Source organism: Lathyrus oleraceus, chromosome 1 (genome assembly GCF_024323335.1).
Source record: "Lathyrus oleraceus cultivar Zhongwan6 chromosome 1, CAAS_Psat_ZW6_1.0, whole genome shotgun sequence".
Classification (NCBI taxonomy): Eukaryota; Viridiplantae; Streptophyta; class Magnoliopsida; order Fabales; family Fabaceae; genus Lathyrus; species Lathyrus oleraceus.
In genome coordinates this window covers 452117258-452133491 of record NC_066579.1, presented here as the reverse complement: position 1 = coordinate 452133491, position 16234 = coordinate 452117258, and the positions used below count along the sequence as shown (strand labels likewise).

At 31.8% G+C, this 16234-nt stretch overlaps 1 protein-coding gene across 1 annotated transcript; it reads left to right on the top strand.

Annotated features, from left to right (window-relative positions):
• Window positions 1-1590: 1590 nt before the first annotated feature.
• On the top strand, window positions 1591-2212 carry LOC127083460 (pathogenesis-related protein PR-1 type-like). Its single transcript, XM_051023779.1, has one exon. It carries the CDS (start codon window positions 1622-1624, stop codon window positions 2111-2113), a length of 492 nt encoding a protein of 163 aa, XP_050879736.1. The 5' UTR covers window positions 1591-1621; the 3' UTR covers window positions 2114-2212.
• The last annotated feature ends 14022 nt before the right edge of the window (window positions 2213-16234 follow it).

Sequence of the window (16234 nt, the reverse complement as noted above, 5' to 3'; positions counted from 1 at the left end):
TGAAAAAACCTAATGCCTTTACTTGTTGAACTCTTTATATTTAATAATGAAACAAAATAATTAATCCAATATGTACTTTATCACATATTCATTATCTCATCTTTCAAAAACAAACTATCCTAAACACAACCCTAATACATCAAACAATTTCGATGAAAATAACCTATAAATTACATCAAAACAAGCGAGAAAATGACCTATAAATTATAATGCTAGTTAACCGACCAAATAATTCATATAGACAATATCGAATTTTGTTATACAAATAAGAAAAAACAAAAAAAACTGAAACTGAAGAAAAGAACCTTCCAGCATTGAAGTTGTGAAGAGGGCTGAATTAACATGTGGAGTCTCTACATATTACATTACTTACTGTCATTACAGTTTTTTCTTCAAATTGACAGCTATGTAATATTAAATTATATATTACTATACTATATTACCTTAATACGTTACTGTGATACAGTATTACATTTTTTTATAAGTTTATGTATCACTTTAATATAATATACTTTAAGGCATTTTAATTATTACATATAGTTCAATGTGTTAAATTATGATTGATTACGTTGTATTACATTATACGTATTAATTATTGAAATATTTAGATATTATATTACGTTACAAATATTAATTAAATTATAAAAAAGTTATAAATAATAAATTAAACTTATATGGTTCTCACAAATAAAAATTTAAAATAAAAGTGGACAATATACTACTTTTTAAAATTTTATAAAATATTATTAGATTGAAATTAAAATTGTTAGAATGAGAGGGAAATATAAATTAGTTTGGAATGAGAGGGAGATTGAAAATTTTAATTTAATTTAATTATATTTCTAATATTTATGAGGAAACTTATGAAGAATTCTTTTTGACGAAATTAGTTTCGTCATAAATTTCATCGCTAATATTTATTCATTTAAATTTTGTGAAATATACAACATTCCGTCACTAGTCACTAAATCCCTCATAATCACATTGAGTTATTAATTTTCTCACTAACTTTTTTCTCTAAATTACATTGTTTTAGTAGTGCATGGTCGTATCCTTTTTTCAGCAGATGTGAAATAATTTTTCTATAGTAGTGAGTAATTATTTAATAAGAGGTTAAAGCTAGTGTAACGTAAAACAATATTACTCATGCAACCAATCAAAATCTTTATTTTAGTTGATTTTATGTATCTTTCATAATTTTAACAAGATTAAAATAAATAAATAAAAATGAATATAATGTAAAAATAAAAATAATTCAAAATAAAAATTAGTAAATCCACATCAGCTTATATGGAATTAAAAAAGAAAATTCAATCAGCGCATCACATATACATTTTTGCCGAGTAAATTTTTACAGAATATCAAAAGTGGCTTATATACCGGGGACACAAATACTATTAACTCATTAAATTACCATAAAGTCAAATCAAATTTATTAAAAAAGGCTTCTAGATACATAGGTTTTTTTAGCTATGGTCGCAACTTTCTTTTTGTAAAGAAAGTTATATTTTTAAATTACTAAATTTCCATGTAAAAAATCTATATAAATACATCAAAAGAGCTCAACAATTTTCACCAAATACATACAGTTCCATTGAGCATTTAGAAATTGAGTAGCAAAATGAGTTCATTTTATGTATTATGTGTCTTCAGCTTAATAATCATTATAGGCACTCACGTTGTACAAGCACAAGATTCTCCAGCAGACTATCTAAGAGGACACAACGCAGCAAGATTGGCGATTACCAAAGTGAAAATTCCAAATCTTGTTTGGGACAACAAGGTTGCTGCTTTTGCAAATAACTATGCTAATCAACGCAAAGATTGTCAGTTGGTCCACTCTGGTTCTGATCGTTACGGAGAAAATATCGCGATGAGCGGCGGTGAGATGTTTGGCACAGATGCTGTGACGATGTGGGTTGGTGAGAAACCCTACTATGATTATAATAGTAATTCATGTGCTGCTGGTCAAATGTGTGGCCATTATACACAAGTTGTTTGGAAAAACACAGTGAGAATTGGATGTGCTAAAGTGAAATGTGAAAATGGAGGAACTTTTATTACTTGCAATTATGATCCTCCCGGCAACTATATTGGCGAGAGGCCATACTGAGTGATTCATTATTTTGTATAATGATTTGTTTGATCTTAGATGTAACAACCCTATCATATGAAAAACCCAGAATAAATAAATGTAGTATTGTTTTTATAACTGACAAAGAGGGTTTTTTTTAAGACAAAATGTATTCACTTTAAAATCTATGCGAAAATAACATTCCATTTGAAATCTTTGCAAAAATTGGACATAATCCATTTATAATGTCATCAAAAACTTGTATCAAAATGACAGTTTTTTAAAAGTATTTTATATATGAAACAATTCATTTTTTTTAGAATCATTGAACAAATTATGTGTGTGATCTTTAGATTGACTAAATACTCTAATTATTTAATAAATCTAAAAAGTGAATTATTTCTTATTTATATATATATATATATATATATATATATATATATATATATATATATATATATATATATATGAATTCTTAAATTTTTGTATATAAATTCTTAAAAGTTAATGATTTTGAATACTTTATAAATATATATATATATTATTTCCAAATTATTATATTTTTTATGGTCAAAATAAAACACTTTTTAAAATTTCATCAAATTTTTTTTTTAAGTTTTTTATATAAGTGACAATTAGTTTTTTTAGGATCATTTGAACAAATTTCATATGTGATCTTTACATAGACCAAATACTTTAATTATTTAATGAATTAAAGAGAGAATTGTGTCTTAAATAATATATATATATATATATATATATATATATATATATATATATATATATATATATATATATATATATATATATATATATATATATATACTATTTGAAAATTATTATATTTTTGTTGGTCAAATCAAAACACTTTTTAATATAAATTTTAGTTTTTTATGTGAATTTTTTTATTTTAGTATATAAATAGTTAAAAATTAATGTTTTTTAAACCTTTATAAACATAATATATATCAAACGTTTTGAAAAATGTTATTTTTTATAAGTTTCTTAATTTTTTTTTTGTAAAAACCTTTAGGCTTTGTCTTAGTTGAAATTAGAATTTTTACTCGATCGGGTGGGTGAGGTAGTTGATAAGTGATCAAATTACCTAAAATACATATGCACTTGTTGATTTAATTTACAAGTAATTAATATAAAAATATCTGATTTATCAATGAAAAGTGATAACACATGTGTTTAACTTTTTATATGCACATTTATCCAAAACAAATAAAAAGGACTCAAAAACCATCAAGTAACACACAAAAACCTTGCCAAGATCTTTATCCTACAAGCAAGGCTAGCTAAGCCAAGTTCATCAATATTCTAGGCGAGCTTAAGTGAGAGAAGAAACTATTTCGAATAAGTGATATTAGTTTGGTTGGAAAAATAATTTTAGCTCGATTTAGTGGCCGAGGTAAAGAAGAGTGTCAGGGAAATTGCACTACCTTTCTTCTTGGTTGAACTGCTAATCTAGGGGAAATGTGAAAATGGTAATGGGTTCGATCCTTAACAATAATATTTTTTGGATTTTCGAAACTACGCTACTTTTTATATTGGTTGGAAATAATACCCAAGATGAAATACCTTATTTACATGATTTTTATTTTAATCTAATTTTTTCGTTTCAATCTACAAAAATTATGAATCTTCCTCATCCTCATCATCAACAACAACAAAATAAATAGAGTAGTTAAACATTAAATCTCAACAACAACAACAACAACAACAACAAAATCAATAAAATATTTAAACATTAAATATCATAAACAACAACAACAACAACAAAAAAATCATAAGTATAGTTAAATATTAAATCTCAACAACAACAACAATGTTAAACATTTTACTTGACACAACAATAACTAACATGTTATGTTACATCATGATTTCATAACTAACATTAAATATTTTAAACAAACAATTATAACAGAAAAAATTACATTAAGGAATCAACCTTAAATATTTTTCCTGCTCTTGCAATCCATCCTAGAGAACGGTGTTGTAATTCATGCAACTACTTTCATTATCACTGTTTTCATTATGTTAGGTTTGAATTTCAGCACTTTGCATCCAAGATGGATTGTTGTGGCATTCAAGCTCTGAATAGTTGGTTAGAGTTTCACAGGGATAACAAATGTTTCATGTAGATTATTGAGTTGACAATATCTTGATCATTGTTACTTTGTAAATGGGCGTTAACTATTCGTTATATAATATTTTTGTCAAATTGAACAAAAGTTTTCCTTTCAGTTGCAAGCTCGAACAATGTAATATGCCATAAATAAAATATGCTATAATACAATTGTTGTAATTTGAAAGGGGGTTGATCAAAACTTTCCCCCTCGGTTGCCAAATTGACCGAGGTAATGGGTCATAAACAAAAATCAAAAATAAAAGATGATAAAATGCAGTTAATGGAAATCAAGAGATGTTCAAGAAACATGACAAGAGATGCTTCCTTGTTCATAAAGTTTGATGAGAAGGAAAATGGGCACGTCACGTATGGAGACAATATGAAAGTTATTTTGGGAAATCCCTCCATAATTACCATTGAAAAATATGATATTAGTGAAAGGGCTTAAACACAACTTTCTAAGTATTAGTCAAGGGCTTAAACACAATTTTAAGTATTAGTCAATTATGTGTTAAAGGGTATTTTGTTTTTTTTTATACTCTTAGTTATGTAATTGAGCATAAGACTAGTAAGGACCTTGTGTTTAAGGGTTCTAGGATTGAAATTGTCTATATGCTAGATATATAAGATGTGTTAATACATGGACTAAGTGTTTAGTATCTAAGAATGAAGATTATTGGTTATGGCATAAACGTTTAAGTCATGTTCATTTTGATTTGCTAAATAAAATAACATCCAAAAATATAGGCGTTGGTCTTTCTAAAATAAAGTTTTTAAAAGATAAATTATATGATGCTTTCCAAATGAGAAATAAAACAAGAGTGTCGTTTAAACCAAAGAGGTTTATTTTGACATGATAACCTATCGAGCTTTTCCAATTAGGATTGTTTAGCCCTTCGCGGACAAGAAGTCGAGGATGCAACTTTTACAGATTTATGATTGTTGACGACTACTCTAGATTTACGTGGACTCTATTTTTAGCTGATAAGGACGCTTTTAAAACTTTTGTTTACTTTTCTAAGGTTGTTCAAAATATTTTTGGTTTTAAAATCATCACTCCCCGTAGTGATCATGGTGGGAAATTCGTTAACCATAATTTTTGAAACTTTTGCACCTAAAATGATATTTGTCACAATTTTTTATGTCTGAGAACTCCACAACAAAATGGAGTTGTATAGCGTAAAAACCGTGTTTTGGAAGAATTATCCCGAACTATGATTAATGAGATGAGCCTACATAAGTCTTTTTGGGCGAATGCAATTAACACCGCATGGCACGTCTTGAACAGGGTGATCATTCGACCCATCCTAGAGAAGACACCCTACGAGATACTTAAGAATAAAAAACCTAATATTTCATATTTTGGAATTTTCGGTTGCAAATTCTTTATTTTGAATAATAGAAAATACAACCTTGGTAAATTCGATTCAGAATTTGATGAAGCTATATTCTAGGGGTACTTATCTACAAGTAAATCTTATAGGGTTTCCAATCATAGAATTTCTTTTGTAGAAGAGTCAATTCATGTTGCTTTTGATGAGTCCTCACCTCAAATGTTGGGGAAAGGTATGTGTTCTGATGTTTTAGGTGTCATAACTGAAAGATTGATCAAAAATGAAAGTTACAAATAGGAGCTTGAACTAACAATAAAGGACAGTTAAATCAGAGAAGATAATAAGGAAAGCTTATATGAGGATGAAAATAAGAGACGTCTAACTAGTTATCTCGATATTTGACAATTACAAAGGATCATTTGTTAGATCAAATCCTGGGAGACATCAAAAGGGGAGTTAGTACTAGATCACAGGTTAAAAAAAATTGTAAGTACTTCACTTTCATTTCTCAGATTCAACATGAATCGATATCTAATGCCTTACATAACGAGGGATGGTTACTTACTATGCAAGAAGAACTAATCCAATTTAAATGAAACGACAGACCTTGTTCGCGTTCGGGTGATAAAAACGTCATAGGCACAAGATAGGTATTTAGGAAAGAGATGGATGAAAATGGTGTAATTACTAAAAATAAATCTAGGTTAGTGGAAAAAGTATATAATCTAGCTAAGGGGATAGACTACAATGAGACTCATGCTCTTGTAACCCGTCTTGAAGCTATTAGACTCCTTTTTCCATTCACTTCCTACCTGGACTTTAAGCTTTACCAAATGGACATTAAGTATGCTTTTCTAAATGGACATATAAACGAAGAGGTGTATGTCACACAACCTCTAAGTATTGAGGATAGCGATAATCCTAGACATGTTTTTAAGTTGAAAAGAGCTCTTTATAGTCTTAAACATGCTCTTAGAGCTTGCTATGAGCGATTGAGTAGATTTTTGATCAAACAACTTTGTTTATAAGTCATAAGGAAGATCATATTCTCTTAGTTCAAATTTATGTAGATGATATTATTTTTGGATCTACTAGGAATCTTTTTGCCTAGAATTTGCTAGTTTAGTGCAGGGGGAGTTTGATATGTCCCTTATGGGAGAGTTAATATACTTCTTAGGATTGTAAATCAAGCAAGGCAAAGAAGGAACTTTCATAAGTCAAAAGAAGTACTGTCTAGATCTTCTCAAGAAGTTCGAGATGAAAGATTCAAAGACTATTTCAACATCAATGGCTTCAAAAGTGCTTATTGTAAAAAATGAAAGAGGAGTAGATTTTGACTTAACCAGGTATAGACGTATAATTTGATCCTTACTCTATTTAACCACAAGTAGAACATATATCAAGTTTAGTGTATGCATGAGTGCTAGATATCGATCATCGTCTAAGGATTCCCACTTTAAGATCGTTAAACGTATTTTAGGTATCTTAACGGAACCTCCAATCATGATCTTTGGTATCCTAAAGGAAGTGCTTCTAGCTTAGTAGGCTCTTCTGATCCCGATTTTGCTGGTTGCAATTCGGATAGGAAGAGTACTAGTGGCACCTATCACTTATTTGGAAGTTGTTTAGTCTATTGGCATAGTTAGAAGTAGCATAGCATTGTTATTTCTACCGTCGAGGTTGATCATGTAACCCCTGATAGTTGTTGTGCACAAGTCTTATGGCTTAAGCAATAATTATTAGACTATGATTTAAAACTTGGATGTGTTCCGATTAAGTGCGACAGTATTAGTGCTATAAGTTATACTAAGAATCTATTTCTACATTCACGGATCAAACACATTGAGATATGACACTATTCCCTAAGAGATCATGTGGAAAAAGGTGTTGTTGCTTTTTAGTACGTCGACACTAAAAGTCAACTTTCTGATATTTTTATAAAATCGTTGCCATAGGAATCCTTTCACAAGATTTGGAGGGATTCCAAAGTCTTAGTCTCTTAATGCCTTAACTATAATAAGGATTTTGTTTAGTTTCATCTACTATATATTTTTTGTTACCACTAACACTATTTTGTAGCAAATTGTAACTTTTGTCGAACTACAATGGTGTATCTCTATAACCCTTGTATCTTTCTGTGTATTTGTTCTAGAGTTATGCATTGCTTTGCTTATTTTCTCCATATCTTACTCATCCATCTCTAGCTAATGTCTTTGATTGTCCTTATTTGCATTTAAGTCTTTTAAATTTGTGTTGCTAAATATGTGCATTTGAGCATTTGACTACTTGTTCATGCATTATTTATGATTATTAATGCATACCTTGATTTACAAGTTTGATCACTTAATTGTTAGCTGTTGAATGTTGTTGTTGCATGTCCATTTTCATTTTGTTACTCATGACATGTCTATATTTATGTTTAATACGAGATTATTGTTGTTGTATATACATCTAAGTTGTTTAGCTCTCATGTTCATTGGAATTATCTATATGTGGTTGTTTTCTTGGTTTTAGACGCATTTCGAACTATCTCTTTTTGATATTGTCAAAGGGGAGAAGTTTTAATGAGTCTAGAACTATTTTATGAGTTTTTTTTGCTTTGAGTAGTTTGTGTGCAATGTTTCAAGGGGAGCATACACGTTATACTCAAAGGCCAACTCAATTCCCAGTGAAAGCTTGACAAGCATAAAAAAGGTGGAGATTTTAGTTGCATGTCCCTACTTCACTCATGGGGAGCATCTATATCTTATTATTTTTTTGCTTGTCTTATCGCTTTCATATTTTATATAATTTTGATTTATTGAGTCTCCTTCATGATTGCACTTCTCGAAATCAAGTTTAAAAAGATTCGTTTTAGCATGCATAAAACCGTGGATAGATTTGATCTTGATCTTGATGTTCTTTGATCAATTACATGTGTAAGTGGAATGAAAATATTTTATATTTTTGGTTTAAGTTTCATTCAAAGTAAAATCTCAAAGTGCCTTTAAAAAATTTTAAAAATGAGATTTTACATGCTTGATTCGAATCAATGAGTTTACACACAATTTATGATTCTAATCAAATTGGACAGAGGCGAAACCTGGACATTTGATTCGAATCATTTACCCGATGCCCAGTTCTTTTTTATTTGGATCAAATCAATTTTTGAACATGATTCGAATCATTCACTTTTTCAATAACTTTCTATCAAGGTTGTGACATTTGATTCGAATCAATTTTTGAACATGATTTGAATCACATGGCTCATGATTCGAATCACTCTTTCCTTCACTCGAATCAACTAGTATAATTTTCAAACTTCAGGTTTCCTTTTATTTCACTATACTTGCGCATTTGATTCAAATCATAGATTGCTCTTGATTCGAATCTAATTGACTTTTTCAACCATTTTGTTAGCTTAATCTCAAGCACATATACAATATTCTTTTAATCATTTCACATCACAATATCTATCATTATGATCATAATTTTTACTGTGGTTTTAGTGAAAAATCAATTTCCCATGATTTAAGTGTTTAAAGTCTTGCAAAATCTTCAACTTCAATTGAGTTCAAATCTTGATAACGAGGGTTCTATAATTGATTGAAGGAGGCGCGTCCTTGAAACTAATCGTTCTTGGTGAATTTGTTGAGTGTTTCAGATTATTAGTAAGATTGAGGTGATTGTCAATGGTGGTGACAAATTTCATTGAAAAGAAGTAGGTACTTCTCTCCAGAATTGCCTTAGTAATGATTGTGTGGAAGGCTTATATGTAGAACATAGGGTTTAAAAATGGTTTTAGCAGTAGATTTGTCAATAATCTGGATGTACTCAAAGCGACATAGAGAAACTACCAAACATGCTACTAACTCTATGATGTTTCCCATAAATATTTTTCTGAGCAGATGTGAAATTTTTTCTGTCAGTTGCCATTCCAACTCTATTAACTAGAATATCAATGCCATCTTCAACAATGTCGCACATCTCATCATCAATACTTATTATATGAGTGTACATCATGCTCTTCCACCATTCAAACTCTGTTGAGTCACCACTAAAAGTTGGATGTCTAGATGTATAGTTATTATTTTCAGAAGTACTATAATCTTGATTAATATTAGCATGTTAGTTAGGAGTACGACTATCAGACTCAGATGGTCCATACATGATTTAATATGTTTTTCTCTCAGAATCTTTTCTATACCACTATTAAGTGTTTAGCATAGATTGTGCTTTGATTCTAACTAAAGGTGTGAAAACACAAGAAGGGGGGTTAAATCATGTTTGACTTTTTCTTTCTTGCTAAAACTCTAAGTCAGATTCTATACACAAAGACTAAAGTCAAAATCAGATGTGAGTGATAAGCAATAGATAAGGAATGAAACAAATAAGATAGACACATAAAGTTATTCTGGTTCCACTCACAAACTGAGATTAATCCATTCATCTTGTAGTTACAAGATATTTTCACTACAATTACACAAGATTACAATTTGATCAAGCACACAAGCAAGATACTTTCAATGCTCAAACAAAAAGTAAGATACTTCTAATGCTTAAGCACACAAGCAACAGACTTCTATGCTCAAGCACACTAGCAAGAGAATTCAATTTCTCGAACACAAAGTAATATACTTCTTACAATCTACCTAACAAATACAAGATTGTTTGGGTAATATACTTGATATACAATCAGAGGTGTAGACAAAATACAATATACTAAGACTCTTAAGACTTATAGATTTCTAGAATATACAATGATAGGAAATCCTAAGTTAAACTTATGCTTATATTTTGACGGAGTAACTGCTCTTTGAATTTCAAAGTTTCATTATTGTTCTTCAGGTCTCCATCTCCTTATATAGAGAAGGAAAAGAGTGGTTGGGGAGTTTGCACTTGAGAGTCTTTGAGAATCTTGAATAAATATGTTTAAATGTTTCTTAAAATGGTTAATGTCATTGAAAGGCCATTTGAAAATACTTATCTTCAAAAGGAATTATCAGTTACATCCCAACTATCTATATAAAAAATAGCTCAGTTCTTCATGTGATTAGAAGATGACAAAATATCCATAAAGTCTGATAGTGACATATTATAGTAACCTTAATCTTTGCGCTTTGTTTGGCCTCAGACTCTGACCTTTAGGAGTTGCCTTCTTTAGAGACTAGTCTTCATATGTTGACTTCTTCAGAATCTGGTCTTTAGCTTCTAATCTTTAAGCCTCTCTGTTGTACCCCAAAATTTTCCCTCCCTTTTCTAAATTATTCATTCAACCTATTGATCAGGATATCACTTGCATACATTGATAATTCATCCACATGTATCATTCATCATGGATTCAGAAGAAACTTGGGCTTATGAAGCTAGGGCTTGTGTGGAGATCAAAGCCCAAAGGCTTGGTCTAACCATGTCATCAGCATGGGGAGATGTGAAACCCTAATGATGGTGGTGAAGGCTTGAATTCAGCAAACTTGTGAGCAGACAATCTTCTAGGGTTTGTAAAGCCCCGATTCCTCAAGGCATGATCTCATGGAGCTTCCTCAGCCTTATCTTGGTCTCCAAAACCCTAATCAGGAGATGGTGACTCAGATGAACTTGGTGGTTTGACTATGCATCCATGATCACTAAATCTTCACACATTATCAACATGCTTGGCCTAACCTTTTTTTAGCATTGGTCTTGGTCCAAAGTCATGGTGTTATTCATATGGTTATGGATACATCTTCGGTCCTGATCATCTGGACAACCAAACTTCTTGTGTTTCAATCCACTTGCTAGTCATGCCATTGGTTCATGGATGTTATATCAAGACCCTGACCTTATGATCTCATTTCATGGCTTTGTTCACATACATTATCAGTCAAGTTATTTTCCTTCAAAAAGTCAAACACTCAAGTCATGATTAAACCATTGTGAAACCAATTTCCAACCATTTTTCAAACCATTTCAATCCATTTCATGTCATTTTAAACCATTGCATGTGATTCTACAAAAGAAAATACAAGGTTTGACATTTTTGACCAATTGTTGACTTCGGTCAACAGTTGACTTTTTTTGTCAACTTTGACCAAAGTCAACCCAAAATCCAAAAAAACCTAAATTTCATCCTAATCATTAATCAATTGTCCATGTACAAAGAAAATACCAAGAAAATGAGTTTTGGACCAATTGTTGACTTTGGCCAATAGTTGACTTTTTGGTCAACTTTGACCAAAGTCAACCCAAAATTCTAAAACCCTAATTTCCCCAAACTTGGATCTAATCCCATGCTGCTTTGCCTTGATTCAACATCCAATATCCATGTTGGTTGTGTTTTCCCTTGTTTCTTAATTTCCAAGCAACTTGGCTTATTTTCATATTCACACCACCATACCATGACTTGGATTTCTTGCCTTGACAACCAACCTTTACCCTGCTGAACTGGCCCTGCATTCACCACAAAACCAGACACCCTAATCACATGATCAAGCATGGCACATACATGGTTAATTTGACAAAGCAATGCACATGAATTTTGGTTTTGCACTCACCTTGACACACCTTGTACTAGCATCCTGCCATCATGATACTGCAGCAGCCAAATCAAAACATGGACTCCACAAGGTCTTGGCATGATAACTGAAGTTGGAACAATGGTTTGATCTAGGCCACACAACCATGAACCATGTGAAACAATGCCTCACTGGCAGTAGAATTAATGCAAGACTTGTTTAGAATGCCACAAGCAAACCAAGCATACTTGTGGCCAGACATGAGCTTGCAGCATATAACTGCAGCAAACAGGTTGTCGTTCAACAAACCTGAACAACAACAAGATCCAATGAGCCAAAAATTGGACCTACAGTTCAACCAGCATCTGCTGCTAGCAACAGTCCAATAGACCACCTATAACCTACAACAATACCTGCATCCAACCATAACTCGATCCATGTCAAATCTCATAAACCCTGGATCACAGGAAAGCCCTCACCTGTTAATGGAAATGTTGTTGGACTGCTCATTTCCAGCACTCAGTGTCACAAAGAAACTCCCCCTAAAACCTGCAGTGGACACACTTGACTGCAGCCTAGAATCAACAACATTTCGTAAGCCAATGTTGCACACAACAACAACCTGCAACTCATACCCTGTCCAACAATCCAAAGCAATTCAGTGGAAAATAGACATCTGCATACCCTGTTTCCACTACCATACTGTAGCGGGGTATTCGTTACCGTTAGAGATATTGACTAAATCCAAGGTAAATCATACAAGTCGAGTCGCCACCGCACTTCTATTTATCCAAAGGAATGGTTAGAAAGCGAACAAAAACCTAAAAGTTTTATCGAATCAAAAACTAGTAAAAGAGAGTCAGAGATCTGGGTAAGGGGGTTGGTTATGTAATGGGAAGGTGTTAGGCACCCAAAACATCCTAGGTACTCTTAGGGAGCCCTTTTCATACTTGTGGTGAGGTTGTTGTCTTGTGAAAAATTTGTTTGTGCAAACATGATTGAAGAGATGAGAAGAGAATATATAAGTTTATTTACATTTTGTGTTTGGATGGATAAACCCATTGCCTACGTACCCTCTTAAAAAAGATTAGGATCAAAACCTCGTAGTTCGGGGTAAAAATCTCAAAAGAGTTGGTGAATTGATTAGTCCAAAAGCCTTAAGGTCTTTTGTTATCAAAGGGAGAAAACTCAACCTAAAACCACAAATCCACCATGTGAGGATAGCTTCAACATGTTAGTGAGGGGTTAACCCTATAATAAGCATGGAAGACTCATTGTCCATCACTAAGGATATAGGTGAGTATTACATCTACCACAAGGATAACTCAAACTTAATAGCTAAAGGTTATGAAAAATTTGATTAAGGAAGTGGCCATTGGAACCACAAGAAAATATTTGAGTGGGTTATATTTACCAATTAGAAGTATATACAAAAATGGTCAAAGTTGACTTAGAAGTTCAATTCAAAATAAGTATTATGAAAAGAAGGTTTGAAAATCAAAAGCCTAAGGCTTAGGTTTCTAATGTTGAAAACAAATGTTAAATGTTTGCACAAAAGTTTTGGCTTGGGTTAGAGTGGAGAGAAGAAGAAGAAGGGCTAAAGTCCTAAGCAATGCAAAAAGGTGAGGGATAAGAACAAAACCACAATGGAGTTCCTCTCTTGAGATCATATTGATGATCCAAGTAGCTCCCATCCTTTGGAATAAGCAATAACACAAAGCATAAACTCAAGCAATCTTCAATCAAATGAACTTGGAAAGACTTCTCAATGCATCTCGGATCTCCCTCTCTTGGGAGCTCATGGTAATGGTTCTTCAATTTGAGTTCATAGAATCCCCTAGCACAAAAGCACACACATCAAAAGTTCCATGAAGTAAATTAATAATGGACAAGAGTGAGTTTAGAGATTTATTCCTTCTAATCCATCTTCATCATTAAGGTCCTTTTACTCCAATTTTGCATAGGGAATATCCTAGAAACTAAGTCCATTTGTCCATTTTTTGCATAGGGAATATCCTAAGATCTAAGTCCATTTCTTTGCATTTGGTCCACAACAATCAAAACAAAAACACAAGCACAATAGTATATACACAATTATGTGCTCAAGTGAGCAAAAGGCAAATGACTTTAACATAAACATGGACTCAAGTGAGCAAAGAGAAAAGCAAATGGATAATATGTGCAAGAATAGTAAATTGCATAAAAGTAAAGAGCAAAAAGTAAATGTTAATTGTTAATGGTTAGTGTTATTAGTTAGTGTGCCATAAGGCTAATTTAGCGCTATGTTAAGCAATCGTAATTGGACTTATGTAGAAGTCACAACTATCTGAGGCCGGACAATAATAATGTAGGCAACAACACAAGTTAGAAGTCTTGATTAGTGAACCAAGTTCCAACAACTTGCCATGCCAAAAAGAAAAAAGAGAATTGATCTTGTATTGGTTTAAGCCTTTTGCATGATTTAGAAAACAACCTATCCTTAATGTAAAGCCATTCATTTGATCAATTGATCAAGATGAATTAGATTTGAATCAAGGAAGATTAAGTCTCCCTAATCAATGCTAACTTATCAACCTTCAACTCATTGATCAAAAAGGAAGAAGAAAAGGAAGAAGAAGATGAAGAATGGATAAGGAAATGGAAAGATCAAAAATGCATAAGATGAAATAAGATGTACCAATCCATATGTACTGACCAAATGACATTGAAAGTCAAAGTCAAACAATGAGAAATCAGAAATGGGATGAAGATTGGAGATCCAACAATAAGCAAAATATTTTTGGCATTTTTAATATTAAAATAAACTTGAATTTAAAAAAAAACCAAAGGTCAAACTTCAAAATCACTTCAAATCAACCTTGAAAGGTCCAAGTGATTTATCCTAAGTTCAACAAGGTCAAACTAAGTTTGACAAAAAATTTCAGCATTTTTAAAAGTCAGAAACTATTTTTAATCAATTCAAAATGAATAAAAATAACCTAATTGAATTAAAATCTCAAATAAATCTCAAATCAATTATAAAATTGATGAGAATATTTTTCATAGATCCATCATCATTCAAATAGGTTAGGAAAATATTTTTGTATTTTTTGAATATCAAAAACTATTTAAAATGAATTAAAAATAACCAGAAAAGAGAAAATTCACAAAAAATATCAAATGACAAAATAAAAAATATTAAAAATCAGAATTAGAAATTAGAAATTATTTGGAGAAGAATGCAATTGGTCCCATAATTTTTGGACCAATAATAAAAGAGATATGAATTTTTGAAATAAAAGGAAATAAAGAAAATAAAATCAGAAAATTGGAAATTCAAAAAAACCAGGAGCGTTAGATCTGAGCTCATTAATTGAGCTGGCAGATCATGCGCTCCAGAAGCGCGCTTCCACCATACGCTTCAGTCAATGCGTGCACACCATGAATTAATGAAAGTCATAACAAGCGAGGGCCAGGATTAGATCTGGAAATTCAATCCAACGCATCTGGCAATGGAATGGCCACCGGAGCCACCTTCTTCTCCGGTGAGCATGAAGATTCCGGCCAATTTTGCAGGTTTCAAAAGCTTAACCAAAATACACGATCTATACATCTTTGGAAAGCTGGGATGATGTACATCATCCCTGTGCCACTCAATTCCACTCTAGATTTCTATATTGAGAGAAATCAGAGATGGAAGTTCTGTGGTGTTCATCATGAACTTAATGGATTTCAAAAATTAAATGCACAATCATGATGCCTCTATTGAGAGGACTTCAGCCAACACAAGATCCAAGCAAATAGGTCAATATATGAGGAGTTTCGAAGAAAATACCAGTTGAAGAACAAACTTGTTTTTTGGAAACTTGAGCTTGATTCCTTGCTTTCTTTGCCAAAACAGAAGATCAATGAGCTGAAGGATGAAGGTTTAGAAGCTTTAGATCCAAGTTTTCATTCAGATGTAGTTGAATTTTGAATCTGAAAAATTTGAAGAAAAGTGAAATAGCTTCTTTGGTAATGGTTATGAATTCAGTTGTGCAGCATCTCAGGCGCCATTAGGTTGAGAATTGAATGAAGAGGAGCATGTATTTATAGCTGAGCTTGAAGCAATGCAAGGCAATACTCGTGTGCATGAGAATTGGGTCCTCCATGCATGGGCCTGTACAGGCGCATGTGAGGCCCAAAAGCTGATGCAAATGAATGCTAAACACAAACCAAGTTGAATTGGACGTGTAATCTG